The sequence below is a fragment of the Rousettus aegyptiacus genome, unplaced genomic scaffold, assembly GCF_014176215.1.
Source record: "Rousettus aegyptiacus isolate mRouAeg1 unplaced genomic scaffold, mRouAeg1.p scaffold_m13_p_8, whole genome shotgun sequence".
NCBI lineage: Eukaryota > Metazoa > Chordata > Mammalia > Chiroptera > Pteropodidae > Rousettus > Rousettus aegyptiacus.
Genome location: NW_023416311.1, coordinates 87,143,386 through 87,165,654, shown reverse-complemented (window position 1 = coordinate 87,165,654; position 22,269 = coordinate 87,143,386). Strand labels below are relative to the sequence as shown.

Below are 22,269 nucleotides of genomic sequence, written 5' to 3'. Positions count from 1 at the left end.
CCCATTTTCTACTTGTATTTTTTTAAAACTTTGAATTTCGAGAGTTTTTTTTTTTTGTATATTCTAAACACAAGTCCTTCGTAGTTATGTGTTTTGCAAATATTCCTCCAAATCTGTAGCTTGTCTTTTTATCTTGTTAACCAGGTCTTCTTGCAGAGCCAAAGGTTTTTACTTTCTTGAGATTCAATTTATCTATTTTTCCTTTTAAATCATACTATTATTGTCAAGTTTAGCCCTAGATCCTAAGGTAATTCTCCTATTTTTTTCCTGAAAGTTTTATGGTTTTACACTAAAGTCTGTACTTCGTTCTGATTTAATTGTTGTGAACTGTGAGACTTAGGTTGAAATTCTTTTTTTCCCTATATGTGTCTCATTACCTCAGCACCATTTATTGCAAAGACTATCTTTCCTCCATTGAATTGGTTTTGCACTTTTGCCAAAATTAAACTCGGTGAACTTTCGAAAGACCATGGACTATCTTCTTTATACCAATTTGTTTTTCTCCTCTTACAACAACATGTAAAATACTTGTTTAGTTAATATTTGTTCTGTGCTAAGTTCTGTGCCAAGCTCAGTGAAATAAGATGAATTAGGTTTCCTGGAATGCTTCGCAGACAAAGAGACAAAAGCTAGACCTCAAGGATGAGAACAAATCTGAAAAGAATATGAAAGGTGGGGAGAACAAGAAGATTCCATATTGAAGGAAAAGCATGTTAAAAGGATAGGGGGGTGAAACAGCATTGTATATTTAGGAAATAGTAAGCATTTTGTTATGGCTAAAAGCAGGAGAGCAGGCAGGAATTTTCTCATATCGAGTTTGTGGGGGTCAAAAGAAAGTTCCCCTATCCTGGCATGTAGATTATTTTGAAATGAAAACAAAGCCCAGAAAGCTCAAGAAGAATTTTTTTAACTTCTTCCTTTTCTGCCTAAAGAGACTCAGATAGAAAAACCTGCTTCAGGAAGGGAACCTTAGCACATTCACTTTAGCATATTCCCCTCAGCATGTTCACCTGCACGCATGAATTAAGAGTGGCAGACAGGGAAGATCTAAGTAAAAGTCTGTTCACCAAATTTCCCTTTGAGTCCCATTGTTCTCCGGTGGTCTTGTAAGGATTTGTTTACCAAATGTTTGCTCTTTCTAATAGGCTTTGACTTACCTGCTTCCTTCTCCTTAGTCCGTAGTGGCATATATATCTCATTTTGCCTCACTGTCTTTGGAATTCTCATGCTTATGTAAATTCCTCCATGTATATGTATTAAAGTTTGATTTTCTTCTGTTAATCTGCATTTTAATAATTTTACCAGCCAGAAGGACTAAAGGGGTAAGAAGAGTTTCCATGGCCCTGAAAAATTTAAGACATTATGGATATCTCAATGGAAATGATTAACAAACAGTTGGCTTTATGAATCTGGAGCTCAGGAGAAAGATTTGGGCTGGACGTGAAGCTTTAGAAGCTGTCATAGCACAGTTGGCATTGGACTGCCAGGAAGAAAGTATTAGAGTTAAAGGGAAAGAAGGTCAAGGGAACATTCAAAACATGCACACATTTCAGTAGTGAAAGAACTGAGAATGAATGGTCAAAGAAGGAGGAGATAGGAGAGTGGAATGACAAAAACCAATGGAAGTGATAAATTCTGGTTTTAGCTTTTCTGTTATGGGTAATCTGTAGTATAAGAAAAGATCTATGAAAAGATGATGCTTCACAAATCTGTTTAAAAAGTATTTGAATCAGAGTTCTCATCAAATGCAATATTTAAAAAGTTAAATATAAATATGATAACAGCTATTATGGAGTTTTATAATCAAGTAATTTGATAATGGTGATAGCCATATAATATGTATAATTATTTGAAGGAAAAGTTTAAGTTGAGTAGTAAGAGAGCAAAACAAGTATGTAAGGAAGTTCTTCTAATTATTAATACAAAACAACTTTCACCCAAATTTCCCCCAAATAATGACAGTAAATCTACCCATATTTTTTTTTAAAAACCCTCTTTACTTGCAGTACCCTTAAAAACACAGAATGCCCCTGCAGTAGGTTGAATAGTGTTCCTACAAAATTCATGACCATCCTTACTTAAAAATTCAGTCTTTGCAGATATAATTCGTTAAGGATCTCAAGATGAAATACTCCTACATTTAGAGTAAACTTTAAATCCACTGACTGGTGTCTTTATAAGAGAAAGAAGAGGGCGATTTTAACACAGAGAGACACAGAGAAGCTGGCAACGGTGAAGAGGAGGCAGAGATTGGAGCGATGTGTCTGCCAGCCAAGGAACACCAAGGATTGTTGATAACCAGAAGCTTTCTCTACAGACTAGAGAAGAGACATGGGACAGTTTATCCCTCAGAGCTTCTGGAGGAATCACCCCTGCTGATACCTTGATTTTGAACTTCTGGCCTCCAACAGAACTGTGAGAGAATATATTTCTCTTGTTTTAAGCCACCCAGTTTGTAGTAATTTGTTATAGCAGCTCTAAGAAATAAATATAGTCCCTATTCCTCACCATCTTCTCAGATCCTCAAAGATATCACTAAATAATTATTTATTTTTATATTCATAAAAAACCCACAGATTTTAAAAAAATTTATTTATTTTAATTAGTTTCGAGTATACAGTACATTGGTTAGACATCTATATAATTAATGAAACAATGCCCCCAATTGCTCCCTCCCTCCTCTGACCCTCCACGTAGCCAACATATTAATGCTAACTGCATTCCCTATGCTGTGCTCCCATCCCCGTGACCATCCATTAAGCTACTAATTTGTACTTCTTTAACCCTTCACCCCATTCTCCCCCAAACCCCCTCTCCTCTGTCCATCACCAAATCGTCCATTATATTTGTGAGTCTATTTTTGATTATTTGATTAGTTTGTTCTTTTTTATTCCTTAGATTCTGCATATAAGTGAAATCATATAGTGTTCATCTTTCTTTGTTTGACTTAAATACCTTCTAGGTCCATCAACGCAATATCTTTTTCCATCCCCTTCCTTTTAGTCTGTGTATGTCTTTTAATCTGAAGTGGGTCTCTTATAGGCAACATGTCTTGTTTTCCTTTTCATTCATCCACTCTATCTTTTAGTTGGAACACTTAATTCTTTTCCATTTGAGGTACTTATTGATAGGAATGTAGTTGTTACCATCCTTTATTTCTGTTTTTGATACATTTTTTTTTCTTCTTAAAGAAGTCCCTCTAACTTTTTTTTTTTTTTTTTTTTTTGGTCTGGGAAACTCTTTATCTGTCCTTCAACTCTAAATGATAGCTTTGCTAGATAAAGTATCCTTGGTTGTAGATCCTGGGTCTTCATCACATTGAATATTTTTTTGCCAAACTCTTCTGTCCTGCATAGTTTCTTTGGAGAAATCAGCTGCCTGTCTTATAGGTGTTCCCTTGTAGGTAACTTTTTTTCTTGCTGCTTTTAATATTCTTTCTTTGTATTTAACCTTTGGAATTTTAATTATATTGTGTCTTGGTGTGGGCCTCTTTGGGTCCCTGTTTTTTAGGATTCTCTGAGCTTTCTGGAGTTTTATGTCCATTTCCTTCACCAGGTTAGGAAAGTTTTCCACCATTATTTCTTCAAACAGATGTTCAACATCTTATTTTCATTCAGGTATGCCAATCAGATGGATATTTTGACCCTTAATAGTGTCCCATATGCTCCTTAAATTATTTTTATAGTCTTGGCATCTTATGTGTTGCCATTTTGATTGCGTATCCTTGGCTTTTCCATCTTCTAGGTAGAGCATTTTATCCTTTTCTTTATTTACTTTGTTTATTCCTTTGTTTCTTCCATTTAGTATACTTCTCATCTCAGATAATGTGTTCTTCATTTCAGACTGGTTTCCTTTTATAATTTCTATTTCCATTTTTATGTTTTTTTTTTAATGTCTTGGTTGGAGTTCTCTACACTTCCCAAACGTTCATTGAGCATATTTATAACCAGTGTTTTGAACTCTGCATATGTTAGATTACTTGGCTCCATTCTATCTGGATCTCTGTTCTGTTCTCTCATATGGTTTCTGTTTCTTTGTCTTCCCATTTTGGCTGCCTTTCCGTGTCTGTTTCTATGTACTAAGCAACATTTTTAAGTCTCCTGGTCTTATTAATGTGGATTTGTGAAGTAGCTGTCCAGTGGTACAGTCCTGAGAGGGGTTCAGCTGCAGGCCAAACTTAGCCCAAGCCTCTACCCCTCTGGGGCCACCTGTTAAGATTCAGCAAGTAATCCACAGATGATGTGCTTATAGTTGCCTCAAAAAGCCACACTAGAAACCGAGGCCAGCTGCCTCCAGTGTGAGTCTCGGCACTACTCAGCAAGGAGCACCTGACTCCCTGAGGATATACTTGGATGTAGCTTGGGTGGGGCCACAAGTTGGCGGGGGGCAGGGTTTCAGGGAACCCTTTGGGCAGAGTGACCTCCAGTTTGATGACGTCTCGCTATGGTGACGTCGTACCGCGCACTGGGCACTGGGAGAGGGGAGGGCTCAACAGGGAACAATGGTTACTTCCGGCACTTCTGTACACAGCGAGTCTCTCCTTGGCCCTCCGACCATGTCTCCCTGTAAATCCCTGGTGCCCCATGCATGCAGCTGAATTGGCACTAGTGTTCAGAGCGAGCAGGTCCATCGCCGCAAAAATCCACTCGCAGACCCAGCCCCTTTAAGAAGAATCTGCTTCTGCTGCTACTGCAGCCTCCATCTCAATCAGCCGCTGGAGACCGCGTGGCCCTGCATTCTCGCCTCATGTCCTCTCCCCGTCCTACCTTCTGCTGTTCATCTAGATCCCAGGTGACTTTTCCTTGCTGTTGTTCCTTGTTTCCATCACAACTTTGATTTGGTCACTAGAAGAATGAACAAAACTTCTATCATCTATGCCATTTACCCCCATCTCGAAACCATAGATTTTTTTTTTCCATTGGCACTTACCATATGGAAAGAAAAATATCCACAAAGCTATGCTAAAGATCTAGTTTTTAAGATACTCATAACAATTCTCAGTACAAACTGGTTTTACATAAATAAACAAAAGGTCAATTATTTAACTTTGTGTTGACTATTTAATGCCAATTCTCTAATCTTTAACTGATTAATCAATTAATTAGTGTTGATTAATGTAAGTGCATTTAGTTGGTTAATATTTTTTTCCTGAGATCAAACGCACTTTTGATTAGTCTGCCTGAGTGAAGAGTGCTGAAATTGACGTTAGTGGTAGTTGCCTTAAAATCTGTCCTGTCTACATCATTAGAAATCCCTGGTATCTAGAAATACTCTCTCATTGGAATTGTTCACTTTGTTAATAATTATCGTAAAAGGGAAGCTTGAAATAATAACCACTGATAACTGTTTAACATAAACACAATGAAAGCACATTGTGTTCTTTGGCCTGGTTTTAACTACATGTATGGTTTTGGTAACAAGTCATCTTTAGAGTTCAGTTTTTTATCACAGGCTCAGTCCACATTTTGATTTTTGGCTGTTGAGCACCTCTTTTGTTTGAGGCTTCAAAGGAGACCCTTACGGTGCATTACAGTTTTCTAAAGATTTAATCTTCTTTGCTTTTGACAGATTAGGACTCTAAATATTAAATACTGATTATACTCTTTTTAAGCATTTGTGGGTACAGTTTTCTAAATTTCAGAGGGTTTAAATTTAATGTGTATCTTAATTTAAAAATATATTAAAATATAAGTATCCAATTATAAAACAATATGTAATGAAAACTTGCATGTATACGAGAATTACTGTTCTAAATGGGGTTTGGAGGTTAAGAAAGCCAAGGAGGAAGGTGGAGATATCAAAATGGACAAAGCCCTCCTAATCTAGCAGAGGTTATAAAACTCTTTGCAAAAATTTTGTGTAAGACAGTGTCTAAGATTCAGAAGCAATTAACTTACAAACTTTTGGAACTTAATCCAATTTTCTTTGAGGGCTCCTATGGATACATTGTAATTACTATGTAGGAATTTAAGGTCTAAAACAGAACCTTCCAAATGACAAATGTTTTCATCTGGAGCAATAGTACTCAAATTATGTTAGACAAATGAGCAGAATGAATGTAAAAAATTACCATATGGTTACAATTTAACAGACAAAGTGAAAAGTTGTATGGCATCTTTGGATTTGTGGTATAATCATAAGTAAGTCATATTAAATAACCTGTTGAGCATTTATTTAAGCCAGTGTTTCTCAGTCTTAGAACTATTATTGTTTGGGGCTGGAGGATTCTTCGTTGTAAAGGGCTGTCCTGTGTAATGCAATGTTTTTAGCAGCATCCATGGCCTCTATTAGATGGTTCCCCTTTCCAGTTGTGACCACCACAATGTCTCTAGATACCATGGGACAAAATTGTCCCCAGCCGGGAGAACCACTGATTTTTAAGCCTTGAAAGAAAAAAGAAGCAAACCCTGGGCACCATCAATTTTTTAAAACAAGAGCTTAGTCTCCCCTCCCCCACCTGTTTTATTGAGATAAAATTGACATATAGCAGTGTATATATTTAAGGTATATTGCATAATGATTTGACTTTCATATATTGTTAAAGGAGCTTAATTTTAATCCTTACCAATTATTCTTGACTTGTACCTGCAGTATCTTGAAACGGTCTCTGCAGTTACCATGGTTCATTATTATTTTAAAACATTGGGGCTGTGTTCTTTCCTGTCTATGAACTCTTCCCGGATAGGGACTGGATGGCACTGAGAGTCCATTGAATGACCTTTGTGCTGGTTAAACACGAGAACTCAAACATAAGGGTTTCTCTACAATTTATTTTTAAGAATATAGATTATCTATTTTACCTTTTAGATTCATAATTCTTTGACTCATCTTAAATACTTCAAATACTATTCATTTCGTGATGATTCGGCTTTGGGTAAATGAGCCATTTTATACTTTATATTTTATTCCTCTCACTTTTAATCAGAAGACACCTGCAGACTAAGTAACAGAAAATTGTGTGCAAAAAACAACTAGCTCATTATGTTTTGGAGTCCTTTAATAGATTTGCTGAAATTGGCCTAGGTTCGGTTAGGACATTTAACATCCAAGGGCAGTCTCCAGCCGCTGGATATTAATACTAACATTAGCACACGGCTTTGGGCCAGCCATTGGAAGACAAGTACGCAGATGTGTGTTAATTTTCGGGCCTTGATAGCATTTCCGAGGGCCTTAACTCCACCTCTCCCCCAAGAATGGAAAAACAACGCCTCCATTCCTGTACTTCACCACCCCAGGCTTCCTTACCACTTTCTTTTTGGTCCTCTTCTGTTACAGAAATTCTGATTTTTTCCCCTAGAGAGCTGGAGGAAAGTCAGGTACCAAGAGTGGAGTTATATTATCCTCTTATATGTTCTGGTGGGTCACTAGAGAGGAAATGACACTTTGTAGCTGGCTCTCCAGGGGGAGAGATCGAATGTAGCCCTGAAAACTTCAGCTCTGGGGTTTGGCTCCGAGTTTGATTGACAAGGACAGGACGAGGGAAAGCGCGGAGGCGGGGCAGGGGGCCGCGGGGCGAGTCAGAGACAAAGGTTTTGGCTGCTACCAAGGAGGGTGAAGGGCCCTTTAGGGTAAATGGCCTTTGAGCTCTAAGGGGGGATTTTGTGAGGTCTCTTTGCGGTCCAGAGAGGACGCACGGGCGGAGAGAGCCGGCGGGAAAAAAAGGGCCTAGCGGGGATGGGGCGCGCGACGGATGGGAGTGTGTGTGTGTGAGTGCGTGTGTGTGTATGTGTTTGTATAGGGGGCGCGTCGCCGTCATGTGGCCGTGTGTGTGTGCGTGTGCGTGTGCGTGTGTGTGTGTGTGTGTGTGTGTGTGTGGAGGGGGGGCGTCGCCGTCACGTGGCCGGGTGTGTGTGTGCGTGTGTGTGTGTGTGTGTGTGTGGGGTGGGTGGGTGGGTGTGGAGGGGGGGCGTCGCCGTCACGTGGCTGCCGCTGCCGGGTTGGGGCTGTTCTTCCGGGTTGGAGGCGCAGTGCCGCGGAGCGCGAGCCGGGGGCTGCCAGCGCGGCGTGTTTCCTCGCCACCCGCTGCGCACCGCCCGCAACAGCCAGGCCTCCTGGCCAAGGTGAGCGTGGCCGCAGCCTAGGGTGCAGGAGAAGGGACGCAGGGCTGGCAGCGACGATCGGGGTCCCCTCCGAGAAGGAGACCTGTCAAGGAGAAGGGGGCGGGGTCGGCCAGGACCTGGGCGCGCGGTCCTTTCTTGTCTCTTGCTGGGGAGACGTGGAAAGGAGTAGGAGGGTGGATTCGGGAACTGGGTCTCTGCAGAGAGCAGGGAACCAGGCGGCAACTGTGCAGGTACAGGTTTTGGAGCTTTGGGGGGCGGCATAAGTTGTACGGGGTCATTTTGGAAGGAGGTCATAGAGGACTCTTCATAGGTGGTGCGTCCAGAAAGGTGGATGCGCGATGTCCCGAATTGTGCTTGAACTGTGAGGGGATTCGAGTTGGGTGACGGGCTGGAGACATAGGAGGTGGCGAGTGAAAGTTTTGAGTGTAGTTGGGGGTGGGCTGGTGGCGGTCGGGGCAAGATTCTAGTCGGCCGTGAGGCTGGGGCTGGCGAGGCGGAGAAAGACCAGCGGAGGGGGCTGAAAGGGTATTCGAACTTCGAAGGTGGAATGACTATTATGCAGCCTCAGCCAATCGGCTTCCAGGGAAGGTTATAAATAGCGATCCCGGGCAGATGCCAGCCAGTGTCTGTTTAGTTGCCGAGGAAGGGGCGGTGCGGGTGGGTTTGGGCGAGGTCACCCTGCTTGCCAGTCTAAGTTTCTGTAGGGTAATGCGTCCTTGGTTGGTATGTCTCACTTTAAAAGGATGACTTGTTTACGGTTGCAGCATGTCCTTTATTCGCCCTGGTTGTGGGGGCAGTCTTTAAGCGATCCATTTTTGAGGAGTCTTGCAAGACAGGCTCTATTCTGGAAGATGGGGCTTACGTTCCTATTTTTATTTAAAATGCTCATCTTTCTTCCATTGCACTCCCTTTACTTGCAGACTTTGGCTTTTTTAAATTTAATTTTTAATTGTTTATTTTTTAAAAAAGATTGAATGGACAGTTTAGGATTACTTATCAGCAAGTGTGCTGGGGCTGCTTACCTTTGCTAATGGAACCGGTCTTCACAAGGCTACCCAGCATTTTATTTAAAGAAATTTAAAGAAATTTCCTTGGAGAATGTGTTTCATAGATACCTAGGCTTCAGATCTCCTAGCCCTATTCATTGATTCAGTCAAAAAATACTTGTTATTTCCTGTATTTTGTGCAAAGCACTGGGCCAGAGGTAATTCCGAAGTGAATAATAATAGGAGTAAAGATATTGTGTCCTTTTGAGCCTCACAACTACCCTATAAGATAGTTGCTATTATTATTTCCATTTTAAAGATGAGGAAATCAGGTACAGAGAAGTCAAGTGGCTGATTTGTGAAGGCCAGACAGCCAATACATTGCAGACTAGGGACTTTGGAACCATAGTTACCCCCTTAATCTCTGTTCTGTCCTCTCTCTCAGGTGCTTGCCCTCAAGGATTTTAATATATGTTTGGGGAACTAGTTACCCAAATAACTTACATTAAATGGTCATATGAATGCCATACTAAAGGGGTTTGTTTTGTAAAAAAATTTTGAGTTGTAAAGTTTTCCACTGTTGCTTCAAAGCCATAGAAGCACATGTATAATAAAACAGCAGAGAGCTTTAAAAAGAAGATGGCGGAAAATGTGACAATTAAGATGGTAACAAGTGCTGGCCTGTGATAGGTTCACATATTCTCTGAATATCTTTCAAGGTCATTTGTATTTGATTTAGGCTGAGTGAGAGGGACTGCTTTTGTCAATAAACTACCTCCTGATTTACTGTGCTCTATGTTCACAATGTGAATTGAGTAGAATTTTTGGAAGAAATTGGTCCATGAAGACTTTGGCCCTATTGACGTCTGATGCCAGGGATCTGCTCAACATCATTTTCCAAGTAGGCAGGGCAACTTTTCCAGACTCCAGGCTAAGAAATAGGATTTCATCTTTGCGAAGCATTGGAGAATCTTATTTAATCATAAAATCTCTACAGCCTAACGAATGAACTTTCCTATGCTCCTTTTATAGAGGAGCAGACTGAGGCACAGATTTGGGTCAAACAGCTAGTGAGTGGCAGTCTTAGGCAATATATAGGTTCTATTATGGCTAGCTTTGTTTTCTCGCTGATGAGATCTGAGTAAGCCAAGTCAGCCCTAAGAGAATGGTGGTTGTGGGCAGCTGGGATGATCCAAGAAGAGGAACTAATATAGGTGGGGAGGTTAGGAGAGGACTAGGTTAGTAATGGTCAGACAAAATCTCCCTCAAGACGAGAATTATCTTTTATATATCTTTGTATCTTGCATGGTTGGCATAGATTCAGTGAGCATTTTGAATAAGCGGCTGACTTGCTCTCCATTTTCAGCCATGAATAACCTTAGAAGTGACCCATGGATGAATGAAAGTATTTATGGGACTCAGGAATGCTTTAGGACTGAAATGAAATGACATACGTGGCAACACTTTGAAAATATCAAACCTTCTGTTTAAAAGCAAAGAATTATTCATATACATTTTGATTGCATGCCTGAACACATCTTGTACGTTCCATTTTTCCTGCTTTTGTTTGTATTACTCTCTTCATCTCAGATGTCTTTCTCTTCTGCTTTGAGCCTTGTAGGAAAACATAATCTCCTTTTAATCCTCCAAGAACTTTGGACTTACCTTACTCTGCCTTTTAGCATTATTATTTGTTGACTTTTCATATCTCCAAGCGAGTGACCTATTCCACTTTGATTCTACAGATTCTCTTAACGGCTGTGCCTCTGAGACTCAGCCCTCGGTACCTGGTTGTTGAATTAAAGGGCATCTTAAGAATCAGCACCACCTGAATTGAGGATTTCCATTCCCAATGTTGCTTTCTAGTATTTGCAGGAAGTTGCTTTAGGGAGTTGTGGTAGCAGTTCTGAAGTTAAAAATGAACTTCTTCCTCTGGAGTCTGGAAGAATGTTTATGGAATCTGCTTGGATTAGGTGCTGAGCTCTGCAGAGGCCTGTGTGATGGGGCAGAGTCTAAAGGCGTAATTGGTGGAGTTAGCTGAGCTTGACTGACAGAGTTCTAGTCTTCTGCTTCTTCCCAATAATGAAGGAAATAAAAGAAAGATAGGGAGAACATTGGGAAACCTGGGGATTGTGGGGTACCTTCCATGAACCTTGGGGATCTGCTATAGAGAGCAGTGTAGGTAGCCCCTGAAGCCTACGGCAATAACAGCAAAGATCAATGATGCGTCACCTAGCCTAGTTAGAGCTGGCAAAAAGTGGTCACTTATAAGAACCACAGACAGAGGAGCATCTATTATGCTCTCATCTGGAAGCACAAACCGATGTGATAAAGATAACTGCAGATTTTTTTTGCTTTCTTTTTTTTTTTTGGAGTCATATTCCAAAAAATTTAATTATCTTGAAATGTGCACTTAGCAAACATGAATCTCGTGTTCACTCAGTCTCAGTTTGGGGGTGTCCAACAGGATGAGCATCCTGCTACACTTAGTAGGATGCCACTGTACAACATGGCATCTAAACAGGTTACTACTGTACCGTGTAGTATTTTAGACAGTTTAAGGGATATTCAAGGGCGACTGATTACATGGAATTTTTGTCGGACGTGCAGACTTAGAAGTAACTTTCAAGTAAGAAGTAATTGGACTTTACAGCAATTTTCTTTTTAACTTTCCAACTACATTAAGGCTCAATTAGACTTATGTGATCTAGGCTCGGCAATGAATAGTGAGTTTATAACTACAATTTAAGTGGGAAAATGGGTTCCAGGTTTTAAATACCTGAATTGGAAACAAACTTTTGAAGCATCTTCTGTAAGTAAAAAACTGCAAATAAATTCATTGTGGTTGCCCACATATAACTGTCCTATTCCAAGCTCTTTGGATTAGTATGTTTTTATTTTTTGATGTTCAAAAGACAAAGTATGTGTTTCTCAGCACATAAATATTTTATTTTTTTTCCTCTTAGTGATCGACCTTCAGAAAAATTGGGGATTCTGAAAGTCGGGAACTCATATGAACATGGCGAACCTACTGAAAACAGTGGTGACTGGCTGTTCGTGTCCTTTACTTAGCAATTTGGGTTCCTATAAGGTTCTACCTGGGAAGAAGGATGTTTTACGAACATTTCACACTCATCGGGCATTGTGTAAATCCTCTGCAAAACCAGGTAAAGTCTCACTTCAATATATATAAAGCACAACTTCAAGTCATAGGAGCTAATCGATTTCTTGATGATTGATACAAGGAGAAGCCAAGCGTGCAGTTTTACAGCTTGGTACTTGCAAGTGATCATTTTGAATAAAGAAACCTAATGAGTACTTTTTTTTTGCATTTACCGTGTATAGAAGTCCCTGATGGTCAGTACTAGTAGAGAAGAAAAGATAGTAGAAAAAAGAAAAATGATAAAACAGATTAGTTGTACCCTGGAAACTACTGCTCATAGTAACCATTTCCTCTTTCCTAGTCAGTGTTAGGGAATTGTACAATATAAGGCTCATCTATGCTCAAGAGTTAGGAACTAAGTGTATCAATTAATCTGCAGTAGTGCTTTTCAATTTAGTAAATGGCAACTTCATCTTGGTCAGGTTAGAAACCTTGAAGTCATCCTAGGTCCTCATAGACCTTATGTCTAGACTCTGTCCTCTTCTCAGCATCACCACTGTTACCATCCTGGTCCAAGCCACCATCAGCTGACACCTGGACTACTGCACTAATCTTCTAAATCTGGGGTCTCTAACCCCTGGGCCATGGACTGGTACCGGTCTGTGGTCTGTTAGGAACCATGCAGCTGCTCCCCAGCGCTAGCATCACTATACCAGCTCCACCTCAGATCATCAGGCATGAGATTCTCATAGGAGCACTGGTCTCTGGTGCCAAAAAGGCTGGGGATTGCTGTTCTAAATGATTTCAATGCTTTCTACCTGTGTTCCCCTACAGTCTGTTCTGTATGTGACAGAATACTTTTTTAAAAATGAAAGATCATGGAACTCATCTACTCAAAATTTGCCATTAGCTTCCTAACTAATACAGAGAATAGCTGAAGTCTTTCAGTGTCCTACAAGGCCTTCTCCACTAGGATCTCCCCACACTCCTTGCTTCTGTTTTGGGGTGTATGCCAGAAAGAGGAGAGCTTAAAAGAGGGATAGGCTAAGCTCATTCAGATCCCATTAAGCATCTTGCCCAAAGACCCTCCCAGCACTCTGTCTGTACCTCACGGGCCAGAATTCAGACGGGTTGCCATATGTTGCTGTAAGGGAGACTTGGGCATTTAGTAATTTCTTCCAGATGGCAGCATATTCAACTAAAAATAACATTCTGTTACTAAGGTGGAGGAAGAGGATGGATATTTGGGGGCAATCAGAAGTCTTTGCCTCATAGAATAATGCTCTGTTGTGCATTAAGGACCCTAAACTGCTGGGCTCTTTGAGTTCTTATGTCTGCCTTTAGTAGATTTCAGCCTCTTTTCTTGTTCTCACATGAAAAGTCACTATTGGTAGGGTACCTGCTCCTGAGAGTCCTGAAGTTTACCTCTGGATGTTTTTTTTTTTAAGTTTTCTAGAAAGCCAGATTATTCAGTATGATAAAATTGTATACAAAATAAAAGTAAATAAATGGCAGTAAAAAAGTAAAAAAATGGCAATTGTCCTGAGTAAATATGTGGACATCGAGCTCTCTATGTTGACTTTAAGACTTTATTTATAAGTTCTGGTTCTGGACTACTTCCTAGATAATTGCTTTTTATCTTTATAAAGTAAGGATTCTATTTTTTTCCTTAATAAAACCACAATTTCATTATCACATTGAAAATCATGAAAAGTGATTCCAGTCAGAATTCATTTTCTCTGTCTCTTTCTCTCTTTCCCTTTTCCTCTCTCTGAACAGATTTATAGGCTCTACCCTTCTCTCTGCCAGTTTTTAGCTCTGTTCAACTTATTTATTCAATTTTTTCACTTCTCTTTCTTTTTTACAGTTGCTTTGTTCAAATAATCATCCAAAGAATCCACATGGTGTATTCGCTTGCTGTGTCTTTAGGGCTCTTTGGAGCTATAATTTCCCCCTTCTTTTTCCTTTTTAATTTATTTGTTGAAGAATTTAGTTGTCGCCCTGTGGAATTTCACATTCTAGTTTTACCTGACTGAATTCCTTGGTATTTTTTACCCAATTTCTCTGTCCCTTGTATTTTCTGTAACATTTAGCTAGATCTAGAGACTTATGGGATGTCAGATGAGTGAACTCCACATAAGTATATGTGACATAACTTTGTATATCAATGCAAAATATTTGTCAGATTTCTATTATTTTCCTCCTTCTCCTTCAAATAGAGAACAAGATTCAGCATATATTTTTAGGTTGACATACTCTCTCAAAGTCTCAATAAATTACTCTGTAGATAATTGGTTTATTTATTTTTTATTATATATAACCAGAGTTTATGTTGCTAGAGTAGATTTCCTAAACTTTAGTAAAACTTACATAGAAACAGAGCCTTTTGATTTAAAAGAATCCGTTTATGCCAACTTGTTGAGTAAAACAACAGAGGAAAGTAAAGTACTTTAGCTAAAGCTGGTCTGAACCGTATATAAATAACTCTGCATACCGGAGGCTCTTTTGGGTTGCATGGAATAGAATCACATCAGGTTATATTTTGTGATGAGGGCTTATCATGGATTCTTGAGAAGTATGGGAGCCCAGGAAATTCTTCATCTATTTGTTGGAGAAGTGAGATGTCATTCTGGATTTTGTAGCTATGACTCATCTTCTCTCCTTGCACCTTGATTACTCATGTTTCTACTACCATTGCTTGCTGACTTCCCTTTGAATACCTTATGGCTGCACTTACAAATAGCTGCTGTACCATCCTACTCTCTCTGTCCTTTTCTGTGGGTCTCCCATTCAGACTTCCTGAGGGAGAACCTGATTGGGTTGGGTAGTCACTGGCCAACATGGAGTGTCCTCTCACTAAGTTCCTGTATAAGTCTTCTCATAGGCTGCTGGTTTTCCTCACATCTGTCCTATAGACTATGATCTTTCACCCAACTGCTAATCCCTGGTCTAATTAGTTGTGGCCAAGAATGTAAGGTCTCAAGGTACAACACTTAGAAACCTATGAGGAAATTACCTGTAGCCAAATTGCCAGGAAAGGGACTCTGGGTGTGACAGGCTATTAGAGTATTTAGTATAGGGTTGTCCTTCAAAACAGCTAACCACTCCTGTTTTCCTTATTAATAAAGATAAGGAGATCATAAACCTGAGAGGGTTAATTTGAAGTGTGGGTGTTAGCATGTTGAGTGGTCTCTCAACTCATTTTTTTCCCTGAGAATTAACTAAGCTAGTCATGTGTGTTGAAGAGAGCTATTTGGTTGAATAAAATATTTAGAATTTTCAGCAGAGTGGGCATAAAAACTTCTCATCAATCGAAAAATAGGCAAATAATTATGGTTATGGATCATGATCATCATTTTGAACAGTAACTTGTATGTACAGTATATTTAGAGTAGATTGCCCATTTCCATTTCCCGAACTCTGTTGTTAAGATATTGTTTTTTATGAAATGTTCCCCCTTCCCCCCTTGTAGGAATTCCATATAAGCAACTGACGGTTGGAATCCCCAAGGAGATTTTTCAAAATGAGAAGCGAGTGGCATTGTCTCCTGCTGGCGTTCAGATCCTGGTCAAGCAGGGTTTTAATGTTGTTGTGGAATCGGGTGCGGGAGAAGCTTCTAAGTTCTCAGATGATCACTACAGAGCGGCAGGTGCCCAAATCCAAGGGACGAAGGAAGTGCTGGCTTCAGATTTGGTGGTCAAAGTAATTATTCCTTTCCCCTCTTGTTTATGGCATGCTGACTTTTCAAAATCTTTTCATGGAAAAATTAAACGACTCTATTGTAATAGCTTTTCATATGCCTTTCTTTCAAAGATGTGATTGCATGTTGAGAATATTCTTCATGTTTCAGTAGAACTTTAATCAGGCCATGTGATCTTTGTTTAACCATGGAAAGAGAAAAAGTGTTCTTTTTACATTTGCTATGTGGAAATTCCCTTTTAATTGGCTAGGGAAAATAGGTACTACATGGTTCATATGTATCCAGAATACCCACAGGTGAGTATTTAATTGCTACTAAAATAGAAAGAAAGTAGTTCAACTCCTCTTGGGACTGAATGTACAGTGATCTTTTGCTACCTAGAAGGAACAGTGATTTAACTGATCTTAGTGCTATTTTTAGAAAGGGCAGGACTATTCTGGAGAAAGCAGCATTGGGCTGAGTGGCAAGTAACCTCACCTACTTTAATAAAAAGTCTTAATATATAATAGAAATCTATATGATGAAGAACTTTAAAAATAAATCCGAAGTAAAAAATCATATAGGGAAAGGGAGACTGTATTATGAGTCCAGCATAGATAATTACTAGAGTCGAATGTTAATTTAAATCTTAAGTTTTCTGCAACCAAGGCTGACAGGGAAGTATGGATTATATAAGCATGATTATCACGTTAAAATAAACTCCTCACTTTTTTTTGAGAAACATGAGCTTTTTCTCCTGCGTTCATTCTCAGGAATCAATCGCATAGTATTTTTTTTTTTTTAAACATAAAGTCCACCGAATATCTCGATAGAGTCTTAACTAGTGGTTTTGCAGAAGACAAAACTGTTTTATGCTACTGAAAATTAATAGTAAAATTAATGGCATGGGGATAAATTGTAATTTAGCTAAAGCTTTTAAAGTGTTTAGCTGTACAAATACTTGGCGATATAACTTGGTAGAGTGAAAGCACTTAGGGGAGATAGAAAAATAGTACAACTCATTCTAATGTATGGTTTAGGGATCAAAACCTTTTGAGATGCCCATAAAAAAGGATTGGTAGGGTGCACATAATTTTTGGCAATGGTCTGTGTTCCTTTTAGAGATTTATGGTGTGTGTGGGCATGTTAAAAGCACTGGGGAATCCTATAATATAGAAACTTATATAACTATACTTGCATTAATAAATTACTTGACCTTGGGGCCTCTCTTTTGAGTTAAACTTATTAACATCCCGAGGAACTAGTGATCTAAAAAGCACATTCATGGAATCATTCTGTTGGCTTAAGTCACTCAGTTGCCAATAGTCTCAGCTGAGCATTTGATAGGGGCTAGTAGTATCAATTCGAAGTTGTCTTCTAATTTTTTAAAATTAATTAATTTATTTTTATGATGACATTGGTAAGTGAAATCTGGTAAGTTTCAGCTGTACATTTTAACAATAAGGCATATATATATGTGCATTGTGTGTTCACCTTCCATAGTTAGATTTCTTTCTGTCACCATCCTCTAATTTTTATTAAATCTATATTATAGAGTCTTACTGAAGACAGATAGACCTTGTTAGAGAGTCTTAATTAAAGTCCAGAACCTAAAATCACATGCATCACCACATCAACAACCAAAATGTACATAAAAGATAAGATGTCTCATAGAGAAAATGAGATGAAATGCTGTGAAATGAAAGTATTGACCCAGTGTCTGTGTTTGTATTTCCTTGTAAAACTTAAGTTCCAGAGCTGTTTTTTACTGTGCTTACTTGCCTAAAGGCACTACTACGAACTGGGAGCTAATGAAATGGTATACTTTCATTGAAAACCGATTTTAAACTTGGATATAAAACACATTTTAAAACACTTTAAAAATGGAATTTAAACAATTTGGCTTTAAAGCATGGGCGTTTGAAACTTTCAAGCATGTGAAGTGTATATGCATTGACTTGATATTTAACAGAGTATGTTGTTGCTTTTTGCTTAAAAGCAATTCAGCAAGGCTACTATGATTGTGTTCATCTATAAAAATTTGCCTGGAATTTTAAGGTGACATAAATCTATACATATGACCATGGAGATTTTAGTTTGTAATGTTCTTTTCAACACTGCAAATGTTTGTGCTTGTTAAAATTAGCAATAATTGAATCTTTGAATACACAACAAAAACTGTCTTGTTTGTTCTAATGTCTCTTAATCATACCAGAGTAACAGGTTTTGGGATTAGAGGTTTGTCGTAGAACTTACATACTTTTCCCACTGCTCTACAGTTGATTGTCAAATGTGTCCCGACATTTTCAGGTGTGTGCCCTCAGATGGTGCACAGCTCATCATCAGTCAGAGGATCTTTGGTGGCATGGATCTTTGCGTGCCTTATCCTGGTTAAGAATTTAGTCAGAAATTTATTGCTGAAAGATTACTTCTGGAGCATTATTTCAATCATGGCATCTTATTTAAATTGTCCTGTTTACTTAAAAATATGGTAAAGGTGTTTACATTTTTAATTGGTGACTTGACTTTTTTCTCAGGTGCGAGCCCCCATGATTAATCCAGTATTAGATAGTCATGAAGCAGACCTTTTAAAGACATCGGGAACACTGATTAGTTTTATTTATCCAGCCCAAAATCCAGACTTGCTAAATAAACTTTCCAAAAGAAAAACTACAGTTTTGGCAATGGACCAGGTTCCAAGAGTTACAATTGCTCAGGGATATGATGCGCTAAGCTCCATGGCCAACATCGCTGGGTAAGTTCTTTTCAATTTCAATTGAACAAAAGAACAGTGGTGCTACAGAAACATGCTTGCTGTAGCTCTTCTCTGTTACAGTTATTTTACTTGCATAACTTTTGGAGATTGCAGCCATTTGAGAGTGCACTTAAATTATTTTTAAGACTCATTTTTTGTTTTATGGTCATCAGATAGGAAATGATTTTTCACATTGTACTCTATTATATGCTCCTTTTTAATCTTCGTATGTAGAAGAGAAGTAGTATTTTTTCTTATAGCAAAGGAAATGACTGTCAGTTTATTTGTATAAGGAATATACTGTATTTCCTATATATATGTATGAGGAATATATTATATTTCATATACATATATACATTGGGTTGAAATTGCTGTTTTTTTTCCAGTTTTGAGATATAATTGACATATAACCTTGTATAAGTTTAAGATGTAAACATACTGATTTGAAACATGTATATATTGTGAAATGATTACCACAATAAGTTTAGTTAACATAAATTTCTGTTTTTATAGGTCAGAAATGGTTGTATAATGGCAATTTCTTATGGTTCAATCTAATATATACATATTAGCAGATTTACCATTTTAATTAGGTTTTGCTTAGGTAAATTCATAAAATAGTTAATGAATGGAGAAAATGTCTGCAGCTGAAGAATTTTCATCTGATGTCAAAACCTTTATTGATAACTGAGAGAAAACTATGTCCTGTTATCTTTAAGGCCAAGATGGTAATAAACATCATTTGCCTGCCATCACTAATGCATTCCCTGTTTATAGCTTGGAGTGCTATGCTGACAACGATTCTAAGGCCCATGGTGCAGAGAAGAATGTGGCTATGACTGAGTAATCATGCCTGCCATAGGGGAGGGGTAGGAATAGCTGTATGAGCGCAGTGTGTTGCTGACTGTGCCTAGAAAGAGTGGGAAAAGTGTGGAGATCAGATAATGCTTATGAAATCAGCTCATCTAAAAAGCTAGTTGAATTAGATTTTAAGCACAAAAACTATCAGTGGTGACAGTTTGCTAATATGAATGAGGCACTAAGAAATGAAAATGTTTAAAAAATAAAATAGTGCATGAAAAAAAAGTCTAACCTGAATAAACTCTTTCATGGCCTGATACACGAGCTGAAAGTTTTCTTAGGTTTTATATCTTAGATGTAGCATATTAAGTGTGCCACAAATTCTACTTTGAGTTTCAGCTATTTACTTTGTATATAAATGAGATGCAATAAACAAAAATGACGAGGTAAAAACGCATTTTGTTGTCCTTAATGTAATATGGCAAATGGTTGGTTTGAAGATTTTTTTTGGTGATGTAAATTACATATAAGGGACAAAATAAATTTTTGCCATATGTATCTAGTTTGTAGGAGAGTTATGTTATGCAATGTGGGACTTAAATTTTATATAGAAGATGTACAGTGTAAAATTTTAAGGGTGCTATTGATTTTGTCATGTGAAATGCACAAATGTGAGATTATCAAAACCAGTGGTTCTAGCCCAGTGGTTTTTAGCTGCAGAATCTTTTAGAGCAAATAAAATATTACAAGGCAATATGAACAAATCAGCTAAGAGCAGAGTGTCCTGAGTAGAATTGAGGGATGGAGGGGTGTCCAGAAGCACGTCTATTCTCTGTTCCACCTGCTGTAGCCCCAGAGTTGGCTGAAATTTGAACCTCTGGGCATCCATGGGACATGATTTAAAGAATCACTGTCTTATGTCCTCAGCTAATATGGGTGAAGGGCATAATTTGAGATGAAGCATTTAGTATACTTAGCCACACCATGTGTGATAAATCATGATCTGTCTAACTCATACACAGTGAAGATGTGTATATTATAGTGAAGATGTGTTCCTTCCAGTTCATTGATGTTCATTCTTAGCTTTTTTGATCTCATACAAAAGATCTACTTTTATCACTTTTTTCACTCTCAGTGCTTTCTTGTGCATTTTCTGTGTAATTAGTCTCTCTCTCTCTCTCTCTCTTTTTTTTTTTAGTGTAGTAACAATTTTTTCAAACATTAATTCCAAAATTAATTTCTTATAGTGGCCTTTGGATCTTTGTCATGTTTGCTCTTTGGAAATTTCTATCACTTGGATTCAGAAATGAGATTAACAAATCGCGCAATTTCTAAAATATTGTTTGTTGCTCTAATATGATTTAAAGTAATAGTAATAACTCTTACATGCTTTTGCATCAATTATTACATCAAATATTATTTTATAAAAATATGATCAGGGAAAGGTTTTATTGTCAGCTAGCAGGTGGCTCTTATCATTAAATGGTTGCATAATAATATTAAGGTAGAGTGTGTGTTAGCAGGTGAGAATATGTAATGGTGCTTCTAAGTATAAAGTGATATGAAAATTAAATTAATGTAATATGTTAAAAATATCCTATTAAACTAAAGATGGTATATTTTACTAGTTTTTCTTGTATAGAGTGTTTCTTTAGCTAAAAACACTAACATTTGTCAACACTTACTATGACAGGCTTTAGCTAAGCACTTTTTATGTGCATTAACTCATTTAGTCTTCACAACACCACTAAGAGATGCTCTTTTTGTCCCCACTTTATACAGAGGAAACCAAGGATTAGAGAATTATAGAAAAGGTTGAAGCCATTAGTAATTCAAGGGAAGTGTTTTTTTTTGTTGTTGTTCTGAGGTTGCACTTTTATTATATACAAGCATATAGTCAATCTAATTTTTTAATTGTAAAGTTTTCCCCCTAGTATATAGATACTGTATAGTTATCAAAGAAAATTTGGACAGTATAGTAAAGTAAAATGGAAAGTTTGAAGTATCTGTACCCAAAGAAAACCATTGTTAGCCTTCTCTTGTCTTTCTTTCATTTTTTTTTTTTTTTAAACCACAATTGATCTTCTGTAGTATTCGTTATAAAAAAAGCCAGGGGGCATCATGGCTAAGAGTGTGCATCTGTAGGCAGGATGCCAGGTTAGGCTTCTGGCTCTGCCATTTACTAGCTAAGGGACTTTGGGCAAGTCTCTTCATCTCTCTGCGTCTCAATTTCCTCTTCTATAAAATGAAGATAGTAATTCTACTTATCCATACGATTGTTGTGAAGATTAAAGGTGTAAGTGTATACATATAGCACTTAGAATTGCTTTCGACACATAGTAGGTACTATAGAAATGTTAGTGATTATTCTTATTCTTTGATGATTAAATTGTAATTGATGACTTATGATAATATATAAGCCTAAGAGCTTTTATGGAATTATTTATCCATTTATTTATCTTTTTTTTTTTTTTTTTTTTTTAAAGTTATAAGGCTGTTGTACTAGCAGCAAATCATTTTGGACGATTTTTTACTGGTCAAATCACAGCTGCTGGAAAAGTTCCTCCAGCTAAGGTAGGTAAAACTTTTAATATTTGTTTATAATATGAATTAAAGGCAGAGTATTTATAGTCTTAAAATACAACTATTTAAAATATTTTTTTATGCGTTAACTTCATACTGGTGATTTATGTGACATTTCTAGACTTTCTAGTCTTTTTTTCTGTTTTTGACTTACTAATTTGAATTCTTAAATGAATTTTGGTAACTTGTTCCATGTAGCCCATTTACTACTAATTAAAAAAAAAAACTTCAAGATACCATTCAGCAAATTCACAATTTCTTAATGATTTGCGACATTATGGGTTTCCTCACTTTTTGTCAAA

At 37.8% G+C, this 22,269-nt stretch overlaps 1 protein-coding gene across 4 annotated transcripts in view; it reads left to right on the top strand.

The window, feature by feature from the left end:
• Nucleotides 1-7,213: 7,213 nt before the first annotated feature.
• Nucleotides 7,214-22,269, top strand: part of NNT (nicotinamide nucleotide transhydrogenase) — an 82,736-nt gene continuing 67,680 nt past the window's right edge. The window contains exons 1-5 of one of the 4 annotated variants that reach the window (XM_016161114.2): nt 7,214-7,316; nt 12,013-12,213; nt 15,622-15,851; nt 18,366-18,583; nt 21,871-21,958. In XM_016161114.2, the coding sequence (XP_016016600.2) occupies nt 12,060-12,213; nt 15,622-15,851; nt 18,366-18,583; nt 21,871-21,958 (690 nt within the window). In that variant the 5' untranslated portion in view covers nt 7,214-7,316; nt 12,013-12,059. Of the gene's footprint in view, nt 7,317-7,509; nt 7,569-7,984; nt 8,061-8,205; nt 8,291-12,012; nt 12,214-15,621; nt 15,852-18,365; nt 18,584-21,870; nt 21,959-22,269 lie in introns of those variants that run through there. The other 3 variants (XM_016161117.2, XM_016161116.2, XM_016161115.2) reach the window with 3 other exon arrangements.